Source organism: Pongo abelii, chromosome 3, assembly GCF_028885655.2.
Source record: "Pongo abelii isolate AG06213 chromosome 3, NHGRI_mPonAbe1-v2.0_pri, whole genome shotgun sequence".
NCBI lineage: Eukaryota > Metazoa > Chordata > Mammalia > Primates > Hominidae > Pongo > Pongo abelii.
Genome location: NC_071988.2, coordinates 41,767,354 through 41,781,467, shown reverse-complemented (window position 1 = coordinate 41,781,467; position 14,114 = coordinate 41,767,354). Strand labels below are relative to the sequence as shown.

The following is a 14,114-nucleotide window of genomic DNA, read 5'->3' as shown; positions in this document are numbered from 1 at the left end:
ATCCATTCGCCTCAGCCTCCCAAAGTGCTGGGATTACAGGCGTGGGCCACTGCACCCAGCCAAAAGTTAGCAAATTTTATATCTACATTATCAAAAGGGAAGAAATTGTGATTCTTGTGAATTCTAATGATACCAGACTTTCTTTGGTTCCAAAACACCATGTTATTTTATATCTTCCAGTTTTTGCATTTGCTGTTCCCCTGTTTGGGAGCCAGTACCCTTCTTACAGACTAGGCACTCCAATTCCCAGCTTTCCAAACCCAATATAGATTCAATTTTTTCAGCTGTTTACATACACAATATATAATTCCTAGGCTACTGTCTCTGTACTTTTATACTCTGTTTATACTCTGTATAAACTTCTATTGGTACACTGATCGCATTGCATTATAAAGTATTAGTTTACTCTATGTATGTTTTTATTTTCCGCCTACTAGATTGAGCTTCTAGAGAGGCCCATGTCTTAGTCATAGCTGCAACCCAACACCTGGTACAGCACTAGGAACTTAGTAGCACTCAATAAATACTTGTTGAGTGGATGAACGGAATAGTTAAGAGAATAAACTAAAGAATGGATGAAAGAAAGAGTGGGCGAAAGGATTGCTGAGTAGGAGAAAGGATTGTTGAATTGACGGTTGACCTGTGGGCTGTGAAACAGAAATCTGATTCATAAAAACATAGAATTGTATAATTTGTACTTCCCAAACTAGGTAATATCCAAAGCAACCATCATTTACTTTTTTGTCATACAATGATGCAGTTCTTAAGAAGATCTTGTGAGTTGATCATCCCCAATTTTTTTAATCTTCAGTAAGTATGACTATTAAACTCAAGTTGTGTATAAAATGCAAATGTCAGAAAAACAAATTGTAAGCACTTAAGGAAGATTAATATTTACAATAATTTCTCATCTTTGTTCATTTTCAAAAAAACCCATCTTGGTTAAAACAGCCATTTTTAGTAGAAATAGTATGCCACCTACCATATTACCCTGCAAATTAGATTCATTTTATTACATTTTAGGGGAAAAATATGTTTAATCAATCTAAGTATGTTCTAAATACCCATGCTTTTGAGCCATGGGTTATGGTAGAAATAAATGCAAGTCTACAATGGTGAGAGAATAACCTAAACCTTACTCCTGAAGGTTTAAAATAACCCAAACCTTGCTGCCTCATGACCTCTACCAAAGTCCATGTAAGGAGCTGAGTTCTTAAGAACCGAAAAAAAACTGTCCACTGGAGAAAAATAAAATGGAAATTGTACTTTAAAAAAAAATAAAATAACCCAAATCTTAGTCCTGAACATTTAAACCTTATCCAAAAGTTTACAGTAAGAAATTATGGACACTGTGGGCTCATTGGAGGCAGGACAATTATTTTTGGATATCATTGGAGTATGTGTGAAGCAATGCATTTCATAGACAGGCAAATAGAATAATGAGACTCATAATTCTTTTATATTTCTCACTGTAGACATTAGCCAGCATGTCATCATTGGCCATTATTAAATAGAATTTTAGCCTAGGATCTTCAGGTCAGTCCTCACTGATTTGCCTGGCACTACCGTTTGGCCATTGTTTACAGCTTTTGCATGCAGGGAGAGTAGGGAATATGAGGTGTCAGAGAACTCAGTGGTGTAGATGGTGACAGTGCTCTCTCTAACCTTTCTGATGTATTGTTCATCTTAATGAAAAGCAGTTTTAACATTGCTCCAGAACCAGTAGAAAGGAAATTTTATTTCTCAGTGTTCACACTCGATTTCATATCAGTATGACTTAAATACTTTGGTGGGGATTGAGGACACAGGGATCTGTCAAATGTTTCCTTCAGCCTTCTCTCATCACTGTGGTAATGGTTCTGTCCAACATTCAGAAAGAAAAGTGACAGAACGCTGAAATGTTTTCAGCTCCAGGGCAGAGATTAGGCCTGTTATATTCATTGTTTGTTTCCCCGCCACCACAGCTACCCTAGTGTAGGACAGCTATCGCGTGCTATACATTAAACATTCCATGAATGGATAGTTATTTACTTTTTGGAGATTTATTTTAATGAGTCAACCTAAATAGCTTACCAACCCAATATATTCCTCTTCAAGTTTCCCACTGAAAATTCCTTAAGACAACACGTTCCAACACATTCCAGAACCGTGAATTGGTTTTTACCAACACTGACATTTTTTTAGTATTTGAAATATTATTTTAAACATGTTATCTTTATATTCACCTCCACCAAATGTTTAAATTGCAACGTTTTAGTGGGTTTGGAAATAAGGTAACAATATTTAGTAGTAGTTGTGTGATTGCATTAAACAAACTCAAAATTTACACAGCTTGGTATGTAAATGAAAGACTATACGAGACTGCGTAAAACTGCTAGTCAAGAGTTGTGAATAAAATGTGGTTTTAGTGAGAAGGTATCTTTAGTGTTTTTTTTTTTTTGTCTTTTCACACTGTTAAGCTGTTCCACTAAAACTGAACTTTTAATATATCTATTAGTGTTAGCATAAATATATTTTATAATGTGCCTTAATAGTAGTATCAGTACCTATAAACATTGATGGCCCAGAATTGCATAAATGTTGAAATGAGTAGTTCCCCAAAGGTGTAAGATAAGACTAGAGAAATACAACTCATCATCACTTATTTATTTAGCAGCCTCCTGTGAATGGCATTTATATTCTGAAGGAGGGACTCTGCTCTACAGGACTAAAGCAAGAAGTTCAAAATAGCTAAGGAAAAACAAAACAACAAAAATCTAGTCATTTTCTTAGTAAAGAGGTAGAATGAGAACATTATAAACTAAAACCCATGTGCGGCAACACACATCTCACCTTGCGCTTATGTTGACCAGAAACCAAGGCATCAAAAATACTCCTTACAAAGTACCTTTTGTTTGGTGATGATCTCTGTTCTAGTTGATTTTTTATAATAAATTCTCAGGATCTTGGGGGTAAAGGTGGGAGGGCCCGGCATTTGTTGAGTGCTTCCTAAGTGTCAGTCATTGTGCTGACAGCTCCCTGCATCCTCACAGTCTGCCTGAGAGTTAAGTACTGCCCTCCTGTTATATAGGAGATGACGGAGAAAGGCTTGCCTGTGGTGACCCAGCTAATAAGCAGCCGACGCAAAATTAAACCAAAGCCCTACTCCAGAGGCCATGATCTTTCCTGAGTAATGTGCTTCTTTCTTAAGAAAGAGACTTTCTTACTGCTTTGTTTTAATGCTATATGTTAACTTGATATAAAAGAAGAGCTAAGTGAGAGCCTCTATATGAACCGTACAAAAGGGAATTCTGTTACCTTATGTATTTCAGTTGCTGTAATATGAAAGACTAAATTCTCATGTCTGCCTTCTTACCACTTTAATATTGTAATATTAAAGTATTATGCATTTAGGAAGGCCAGCCTGAAACCTGGAAAATGTCTTTTGGGAAGAAGATGCTGCATAATGATACATTGCCATCCTCTAGTCTCCCGTAGTCATTTCAGTTTGAAACACCAAAGACTTTCCAGCACCCCATCCACAAGGCTCTGCTAAGGAAATCAGACCACCTGCTGCTAAAGCTGCGACTTCCTCAAAGCAGTTACATATTTTAGTGTCCCTCAGGGTCCATGGGTCTGTAATGCTAGATCATTTAAAAAGTAGAGTAAGAAAGCAACTCTGTAAAAATGGCCCTTTCTCATTTCTCATATCTGTTTATTTCACTGACAGAAACAAGTTTTACAACTATTTGCAGAACTGCTGGAGTTTTAGATTAATTAGGTTTCTTGCCTTCATGTAGCTAATTTCCAATGACAATAAATATGTCTAATAATACCAGTTAACCTCCCTAGACTTTAAAATATATATGTGGAAGATTACTACAAATGTTAACATTTCTAAATATTTTTTCTTCGGTTTTTGCCTAAATGTTTGCATAATTCATTTACACAATGAGTTCATTTTGCAGAGGATCCTTTTTTTGTATATGATATTGTTTCATTTCAGGGTCTTAGAAAAATTGGCAAAATACAGAACTAACATAACACAGCAGTTTAACTAAAGCTTTTATAGTGGGAAAAACACAAGATGGAAATTTTTCAGCTGAATCAGTTCCAGTTATTAAAATTGCGTAAACATTTGCTGCAACACATATGGATTACTTATTTGTTTCTCATGCCTATTATGTTCTTTAATATCAAAACAAAATTTTATAAATCAAACAATGAAGAAATGGCATGATTTGGAAGATGGATGATGTCTATAAGTACATTTCAGAATTATTACTCAACTTCATATATTCAACAAATATTTGAGTTTCTACTGTGTGAGACACTGTTTTATGTGAAGTTGGGGGAGAAGATGCCTTATTTTTTACAACATGCTTTTAGAAGTTACATAATTATCTGGATTTGTATCTGAGGAGACAACTATTCTAAACACTCATTGAAAAATACTTTCCTTGTTATTTCACCTATCATAATTATTTTTTCTGAAAACAGTTTATTTTAAAATTAAGGAACACATGTCATACCATATTAGTGGTAGTGAATTTTTTCTAGTTAAAAAGTCTATGAAATGTCTTCTTTGTGTAATGTTAGTTAATATTTACTTTAATATTTTTAACTAAAAAATATTTTGCACCAAAACGTGCCAAATATGAAAAAAGTAGTAATTTTTTTATTCTAAAAATTGCCATGCTTAGAATATATGTAGTAAGTTTTTAAAAGTGAATAACACTACTGATGTTTTGTATTTTTTTATTTAAATTGGGTTATACTGGCTCTGTGTTGCCATTTGACTTAAATATAACTGAGTGGGGGGTGGTGAGGAGATCTTACTTTTTACTGGGAGAAGGATTATTGGGGACAAAACTCCTTAGGGAGAAAATGTCCTCAAAAGTCTGTCTAAATACTTGAAATCTCATTTGCTATCTGAGAAAATGTGTAAAAAGAATCACTAGGCTGCAGATTTCTCAAGCAATCTTTTGTTTAAGTCTAACTCTCTTTGGTGGTCCTGTGGGCACACTGGGGTCTCTGCCGAGTTGATAATTCATTTCACACGTTTGCACCTGCTCTGCAGCCTGACTGAGAGGGCGCAACTGCTCAAGAACGTCTTTAAGAAGAACCACGTGAACTTGTACCGCTCTGAATCCTTGCAACAAAACCTGCTCCGTGAGTATTTGAGTTTCTTATTTTTAAATAAATTCTCTGCCATTGCTGTATCATAGCATTTATACAATATCCTGACTTTAGGGATATTTATTTAAAACTAATGTCTAAAACAAGTTTTGCATATTTGCAACCTGTAAATAACAGAAAATCCATTGGTCAGAACCATTTTTCACTTTTAACAGAAGAGATAGTTAATTTTAAAATCTTGCTGTTTCACTTAAAGAAAAACAGTATTTCTACATTCCTTGCTTCCTCAAATCTTTTTCTTTAAAGCCAGTAAATCTTAATTCTTAAAAGCTGCCCCGTCTTGTTATCTTTTCTACTTGAATAACTTTGCAAGAGCCTTTCAGCTTTCATACAACACAAGGAAGCATATATTTTCCCCTTCAGAAATATTTATGAATATTTAGAGTTGTGTAAGACATTATTAGATATTGTGCCCTCTTAACATTTCAAGATCTAAAAAAGAATGTAAAATGTAAAGCCCTGTAGTAAATGTATTTGTGCGAGTAATATATCTTTTGTTTCATGTTGTTTCCACATATAATTTATTTTTACTTACATATACTCATGTCTAATGCTTTTGCTCTTTATACTTCAAGAGGCCTTTTCTAAAGATGTGATCCCCTTGGGGGTCATTCCTTATGCCCATGCCTTGTTGGGGCATGAGTGAGTTTATTTGTGATGCTAGAGCCAAGGGGAATGTCCTCTGAAGGAAGGAGACCACTTGCCACCATTAGCAGCTATTTGTGTTTATCTCCTCCTCCTCGCCTTTTTAAATTGACAAACAATAATTTTCTATATTTATGGAGTACAAGGTGATGTTTTGATGTACAATTGGCCCTTTCTATCTGTGGATTCAACCACATCTGTGGATTCAACCTGCTGTGAGTCAAGTATATTCAAGGGGGAAAAAAAATTCTCAAAGTTCCTAAAAGCAAAACTTGAACTTGCCATGGATGAAATACTACATTGAATCCACTAGAATGAACTGATGTGGGGGCATTGTATTAGGTATTATAAGTAATCTAGAAATGATTTTAAGTCTACGAGAGGATGTGTGTAGGTTATATGCAAATACTGTGCCACTTTATATAAAGGATTTAAGCATCCGTGGATTTTGATATTTAAGGGGGTCCTTGAAGCCATTCCCACAGATACCAAGGGACTGTACATGGTGGGATGGTTGAATCAATTACATTATTCACCACGTCACCTACATATCACTTTTCCTTTCCTCTCATCCACCTGACCTATGTGGAAATATGTGAGCCCACTTGACTCAACTCCCTCACCCCCTCCAGAATTGGGGAAGCAAAAATTAGAAGAGTTGGAGTTGACTTATGGGACAGAGGATTTAGGGGAATTGAGGGTGCCTACTCAGTCTTCTAGGGAGAAGAATTCCTAGAATCTAAACTGGCAACCTATGATCATCCCACTCTTTATTTTGAAGTTAAGTCTGTATCTTTTCTAGGCATTAAAAATCAGTGTCTCCATGCTTTTGAATGTGGGAAGGCTGCATTTGTTCCCCAAGCTAGAAAATGAATACCCAAAAGTCAGAATAACAGTGGTTTCCAGTGCCTTTGTAAGAATTTCTGTTTTATCATTAACCTACAGATGGGTATGCGTTCTCTCAAGATGAAAATGGAATCGTTTCACAGTCTGAAGTGATAAGAGCATATGATACCACGAAACAGAGGCCCGATGAATGGTGATGGGGAGAGCCTGAAAGGCAGGCTCTGTTACCTCTCTAAGGAGAGCTACCAGTTGTCACCGCAGTCTGCTAACCAATTCCAGTCTGGTCTGTGGAGAGGAAAGGTGGATCTGAGCTCATCTCGCTGATGGACATTCAGATTCATGTATATTATAGACATAAGCACTGTGCAACTGTACTGTAACACCATCTCTTTTGGATTTTTTAAAGGTATTTGCTAAGTCTTTGTAAACGGAAATTGAAAATGACCTGGTATCTTGCCAGAGTGCTTTCTTAAACGGAGAATAAGTCAGTATTCTTATGCCATTACTCTGGGGCTGTAACTGACTGTCAATTTATTGGCTGTACCACAAGGTAACCAACCATTAAAAAACTCTAAATGTTATTTAGTTAAAGGGACTCTTGATATCCAGACTTAGATTTCAGGATTATGCTGAAACAAACCAGCATTCTTCAGGAACTGACTCACCTTCCTGAGCAAAATTTCTAAACAAGGCATTAACAAGCATTGTGTCAAAAATTGTCTTGATAAATGTTTGCCAAAGAGGTTCAGTAAGTGTTTTTCTAGTTCAATAGTCATGTGCCCAGAAATGTAAGAGAAAGTTTACTTCCAGTTCTGCTGTAAGATCTGCATGCCTGACTTTTCAAATGTAAGAGTGATTTACAAAAATGAATATTTCAAGGCATTTGCTACTAAAATCGGTGATGTTGCACCTTTGGCCTTACAAATGCTTCTTTGTTGTTTGTCGTGTTTATTTGTTAGAGGACACACGTGTTAATGTGACTCTGTTGTTATGACACTGATTTTTCAAACTGTATGTATGTTTCAGGTATTTCTGATGAAGTTTCATCATCATTTAGATTTTTCTAAAAATCTGGCTAATGCAATAGATTGAGTGATGTCATTTTGTCTTAAAGTTTTTCCTCTTAAGAAACATATGCTACATATTTACGTGGGACTTCCAAAGCTTCTGTTGCAATATTTGGAATAATATGTCAGATAAATGCATGGGCTTTTGTCCTGTGTTCCAGTTCCCACTAGAGATGCCTGCTGTCTTGTGTAGCACACCCGGTGTTATGGTGACTGCCCCCTATACTGAAGACTGAAAATTATTTCACAGTTCACTCATCAAATAGTTCCCAAAATTCATCACATGCTGCTTATTGGGACAAATAAGTAGTACATTTTCCCCATTTAAGAAATGCGGATTTTACTCAAGCCCGTAACTTTACAGTCAAAGGACACGTTCATCATGAGTAGCTTTTGTTAGTATGTTTTAAAATGTATGTTCAATTCAATTATTTTCAGCATTTACAAGACATCTGAAAATGGCTATTTTGCTACCAACAGTAAATGAAGGGGCTGTTTAAAAACCACAACCAGTTTTCTACACTATTTTTTAAATAATACTTTCATTTGAAAAAAAGGAATTAGTTTTCAGATACACTTCAGAGATTGAAGCAAACTATTTGCCTTTTACTCAAAAGCCTGCTTGCCTTTACATGGACTTACCAGCAAAATAGGTAGAACTTTCTCTTTTAAAAAAAGTCAACTACAATTGAGAGGAGGTGATTTTTTTTCAGATCGCTTCTTGAGTTTAATATTTTCACATTCTTTTCACCCTTTTTCTCAATCTAGATTTAAAATTAGGATATATGTCATTTCCTTGTCTGTATTTGTAGCTCCTTAGTTACCAGTATGCCTCTCCATTTTCTACAAATAAGAGGTTATAACACATATACATAATTCCAACCTTAAGGGAACACACGTTTACATACTTTACTTCCCAAGCCCTTCCTGTTCGGGATACAGATTAAAAGAGTCATGAATCAACACATCTAGCAAGACCACAGGTATAAGAGTCTAAGATCCTCTTCAAAATTCTGAAGTCCCAGTCTTTACCTGTCCAATGAATGAATATTCAGAGCAGCTTTTCCTGGGCTTCCCAGTGGTGATAGCTGAGGTCAAACCACAAAAAATAAGAAAGCAAGAGTGAAATGCACCCCTCCAGAGAACCACTTTATAGTGTTTAATTCTGTTAATAGAGAAGAGCTGCTTCTGTTTGCCCTCACTTCATCAGTGGCACCCTTCTGCAGAATTTTAATATAAAAACATTATGGATATAATAGAACTGGATTTTCTGACTTAAAAATGTAAGTTTTATTTTAATCTTGAAACATGGATTGTTTCTGTGGAGCTCTTAAACATGAGAAGAATACTTACTGTTGATAATGTGTAACATGATCTGAAATGTGACTAATTTGAGCCTCTTAGTCCCATCGTCCTCTTTTTGAATTATTGACATTGTCAGTCTCTTTGCTTCCTAGGTGAGACTTGGAGTTTGAGGGACAGGGAATGACCTTCTTGGTGAAACTTAAAATATAACATTGCTATTGCAGTGACTTTACAGTGTTAAATTAGAGAAAATAGTCTGATTTTTTAAACCTTCCTTAACTGGAAAAAAGTCACATGGTTTTACCAGGATTGAAATAAACAGTCAAAGTGACTTTTAACATGTGTTTTTTTGAAATAAAGGGTACGTACTCTTCAATTAAAAAGTTCCTTATAGGGACTCTGGCAAATGCTAACACAGTTGCTTTACAATGTTTACAATTCAGAAAATACGACTTATAATAGAAAATCCTCATTCATTTAGCATTGAAAAGCTGGAAGTTGCTTCTTTAATGTTGAATAGTACTCTGTGGTATTGAGCATGGACTTTCTAAATGTTTTATATATACATATAAAAATATATTGGTGTCTCACACCCAGAAAGATGTTATATTGTAGAAATTATTAGCAGGAAAACAGTGTTTCTCAGGAACGTTGTAAATTTTAAATGATATATGTACTTCCCGTCCTCCCACCTCCACTCTGTGCTCTAATGTGAGACTGCTTCAGCAGTGTTGCTAAGTTAATGGGAAACTTTTTCTAATCAAGTCAGGTGAATGTGTATTCTGCTAAATAATGTTAGCCATTTACATGAATTGTATGGTCATTAAATGGAATCAGTGATTCCTCTTTAATTTCCAGAGGGGAAATGAATTATGGAAATCAATCAGCATTCTGATCATTAAATTTTATACTATAATTTTGCCGTTCAGCGTTCTAAATATCCAATGTGAAAGTCACATGATAATTTGTTTTGCATTGCGTGCACTGTACAACACTTACAACTTGTCATTTAAAATGTTTTTTCAGGAAATGAATGCTAGTCAGAAAGTAATAGATTGTATTATTCATAGTTTTAAAATTATGACAATGTCATAATTATTACAAAGCTAAATAATCGTGTTTATTTTTGTGCAGTTGCCCTTTGATAGTTCCTGGTTTTAAAACCTATTAAGTGTATAATCTTATAAATAGTCATCTACAAAATTTATGGAGAAAATGCCCAGCCCATTCACGTCACATGGACCAGGAATTCTTTTTGTAAATGACTTAAGGTAACACCATGCAATTCAGTGCCTAATAAATGCTTTTCAATGATGAACATTTCTATAATGATTCGTAAGATACCATAGTCTGATTTTTCTCACATTAAAATAACTGAAGTCACTTGTGTAACGTAGTTATACTTTGCTGCATTTTAATTAACCTTCAACAGCTATTAAAGTGGAATGTAAGTTAAATTTTGAAGGAAAGGAAATAAATGTTTTCCATATTTCGTCTTGATTTACTTTCTGTATGAGAACAGCTGTGTTTCTGATAGGTTTATGGTTTGCATGAATTCATATTTAAAGTGATCCAGGCCAATGCATGGCTATTGCTGTAAATCTTGATGTTTATTTCTGCCTTGTAAAGTTCTATCATGGCCTACCTGGAATTTAATATTCAGTAGACAAATTAATTGGTCCTCTGCACAACTTTTTTAATAAGTAGATGATTTTACAAAGAAATTTGAACAAATTTAATTTAATCTTTTGTTTCGCTTGCCTCTAAGAACTTTTCTTAATAAAGCTCCCAAAACTTCTCAGCAAATAAATCTCCCTTAAGTAGGAAAACTAGATTTCGTATTTGCTTACTTTGAATTAACAGCGACTTTCCACAGGTAAATCTGTTCTTGCAAAGATGTGAGCAGAATAGTTAAAAATAATATTTTTATGTTTCATGGTTCTAAATGGAAGCCATAAATGCAGTAAATACTATCTGTTGTTTAACTACTTTAATCATCATTTTTTACATTTTCAAGTTTATTAGGTTAAAAAAAACAGGGCAGCCTTGGAAGGCAGCTACTACAGAAAACTGCAGTTTTGTGTTAAAGATAAAGTAGTATTTTCAGCTCCCTGAAAAACCATTCCTGCTGAAACTGCTGTAGAAATTGTGAAGCTGCATGAGTGGAGAGTATTGAATCTGTGGTTATAGTAGTTTTCTCAGGTTTGTTTATGTTGATGTTTGATGCACTGTGTTTTATAGTTATTAAAATTGAGTAATATTATTTCTATGCAGTGTTATGTGTCATTGGCCTTTTGTGAATGTGCATGTTTTAAACTGCAAATTTTAAACATTTTGTCCTCTAATTGTTATTAAAAATGAAATAAACTTTACCATTACTTAAAATTGTTGAAGTTTTGATTGCTAGTTCTAGAAATTATATTGCTTTCTAAAACCTTCAAATCCAGCAGTAACTAGTCTGAGAAGGTGTATCCCAGTGATTTATAAAATATCCCTTCATTTTAATCCAGCTAAATCAAACATGAAATGGAGTGTATTAACTCTAGTTTGGTAAGATGGGTAGTTTTTATAATTAGCAGAATTTTTAATAAAATTCCTGTATTTTGTCACTTCAGTACGAAAAGCCTCCCAGGATTGCCCTGTTGCATATTTAAATCAGCTTGCAAGTAAACAGCTAATTCATGGTTTCAACCTTTTATGTTGGATGAATTTGTTTTCTAAACCAACTAAACTGTTTTAAGTTCATAAGAAAGTGCTCAAGTTTAGCCAATAACATTTGAAGGCAGTAACCAGAAAATAATAAAATTGAGCACATGAGACAAAAGTATAGACAGCATCAGAAATGAGAACAATCACTTCAGCAAAAATAAGTATCCTCTGGTAAAAGAGAAACAACTGAAGATACAATTAGGTAAATTACTAGAATAGGATTAGTTCTCAAAGAGGCGCTGGAGAGGCAATTTGAGGGGCATCTGATTTTATTAGACTGAGGCCATGTGTGCTTAGCTGCCTGGAGCCCCATGTCCTCTCCCACAGTCTTCCCAGGGATGACAATTGGGTGGGGACCTCCATGCAAAACCACAACAAAACAGTTCATGGATATGTTACCTCTGAATTCTATCAAATAATTTTCACATTCAACTCCATTCTCCTTAAAATAAGCACGTGCTTCCACTGACCTATATTTTAAGATGCCTTCTAATACTACCATAAGCAAAAAGCAAACTGGAAATACATTTCCATAAATTCAATATGTCATCTCCATTTAAATTTTGTTTTTGTATGCATAGGGCGTCTCTAACCTAAAGTTTTCATTTCAGTAACACAGAGCTACCTCACTTTAATGAAGAAAGGTCTTCCTAACCTGGATAATTTCATGAATAGGCTAATAAAATTTGTTGGAAAATATGAAATACCTCTTGCCATTCAGTTTTTATTACTTTCAAGTCATGAAACTAGCAATTTAAATAAGGATTTCTTGTCAGAATAATTTCATTAACTACTGTTTAATTGCAATTTTAAAATAGCCATGTACATATAAAAATATGTTAACAGTTTTTTCCCTTAATAGTTTAACATGCCTGTAAATTATTATTTTCCTGAACATATACTAAATAAATGTTTTAGATTATGCAAAGGTAAAATGATCCCAACCCAGTGAAATTTGTCAAATTCCTGGTTGTGACTGTATCTACTTTCAGGAAGTTTTTTGATTATCTCATTTTAGAAAATTTCCTATGGATTCAAGTCAACCTGGTAAATTCTTCACCATGAGAAGTAGCTAATAATAACAAAAATAAAACAGGTGGGGAAAATAAGGAATTATCCATTTGGACAAGTGTACAATCTGTTCACTTTGGAACATAAGCATTTTAAAGCAAATTTACTATGTCAAATGTGCGTTTTTTTGTTTTTTTTTTTTTTTTTTTTGGTTAGAAAAGCACATTTATTTTAAAATAAATTTGTCTCCAAGGAACAGTTATTTTTTTGTTTCTGAGACGGAGTCTCACTGTGACACACAGGCAATGTGCAATGGCGCGATCTCAGTTCACTGCAACCTCCGCTTCCCAGGTTCAAGCGATTCCCCTGCCTCAGCCTCCCAAGTAGCTGGGATTACAGGCGCCTGCCACCACACCAGGCTACGAATGTGCTCTCTAAAGCAGATGATAAAAGAAATGTACAGACCATGAGTACCCAACAGGATGAGAGGATGCCCTACTCCAGACAAGAGCAGGAAGTTGGCCAAGTACCAAAGGGGCCCATGGGTTATCAAGGACTTACTCGATCAAACTGTAGGACCATTTTCTCTGTTCCCTACCCCTAATCAACAGTGATATCTGCCCTCCCGCAGTACTTAGCCTTTCATTTTTATTCTAAGGTATTTCATCTGCTTTCTGTTATTTATCCTTACTACACAGCTTTCTGCCCATTAGAATGCAAGTGACCTGAGACAGTGTCTGTAACTTCTTACTTCTCAAGGCAACCATAAGCAAAAAGGTAGTGCTAATGTCTCTATTTTACAAATGAGAAAACTGAGACAGTGAATTTAAGTGGCCCAAAGTCACTCCACTTTTAAGTGACAGAGCCAGAAAAACTAACCCAAGCATTACAGCTTCAAAATCCATGCTCAATCACCCTCTGGAATCCCATTTCTCACGTGTAAAGGGAGAAATGTTTATCATCTAGTGTTTTTATTCATGCTTCATTTTATTCCACATTCTCATAATGCAGCATAAGCTCTCCTTGACTTACAATCCCCTGATATCAATAGGATATGTATAATATGATGCAATTGATCACTTTTTCCCCAATAGATTTTCTGAAAAGTACATTGGATATTTTTGTTTTCCTCACAAAATTAGACCTCCTAGGCCTAATGTCACACAGAATGTAGAATTTCAAAGTAGACCACCTGGGTTCAAATCTGTCCCCTATGGTATTATCCGTCCTTGGGCACAGTGTTTAACCTTCTCGCCTTGATTTCTTCATCTGCAGGATAAGCATGATGATAGTCCCTTCTTCAGGGTTGTGAAGATTCAGTGATACAATTCATAAAGCACTTGGGACACACAT

At 35.1% G+C, this 14,114-nt stretch overlaps 1 protein-coding gene across 5 annotated transcripts in view; it reads left to right on the top strand.

Annotated features, from left to right (window-relative positions):
- Window positions 1–11,426, top strand: part of ATP8A1 (ATPase phospholipid transporting 8A1) — a 257,539-nt gene extending 246,113 nt beyond the window's left edge. For all 5 annotated transcript variants that reach the window (XM_054553862.2, XM_024246291.3, XM_024246292.3 and 2 more), the window contains 2 exons: window positions 5,060–5,151; window positions 6,769–11,426. In XM_054553862.2, the coding sequence (XP_054409837.1) occupies window positions 5,060–5,151; window positions 6,769–6,866 (190 nt within the window). In that variant the 3' untranslated portion in view covers window positions 6,867–11,426. The remainder of the gene's footprint in view (window positions 1–5,059; window positions 5,152–6,768) is intronic.
- Window positions 11,427–14,114: the final 2,688 nt, after the last annotated feature.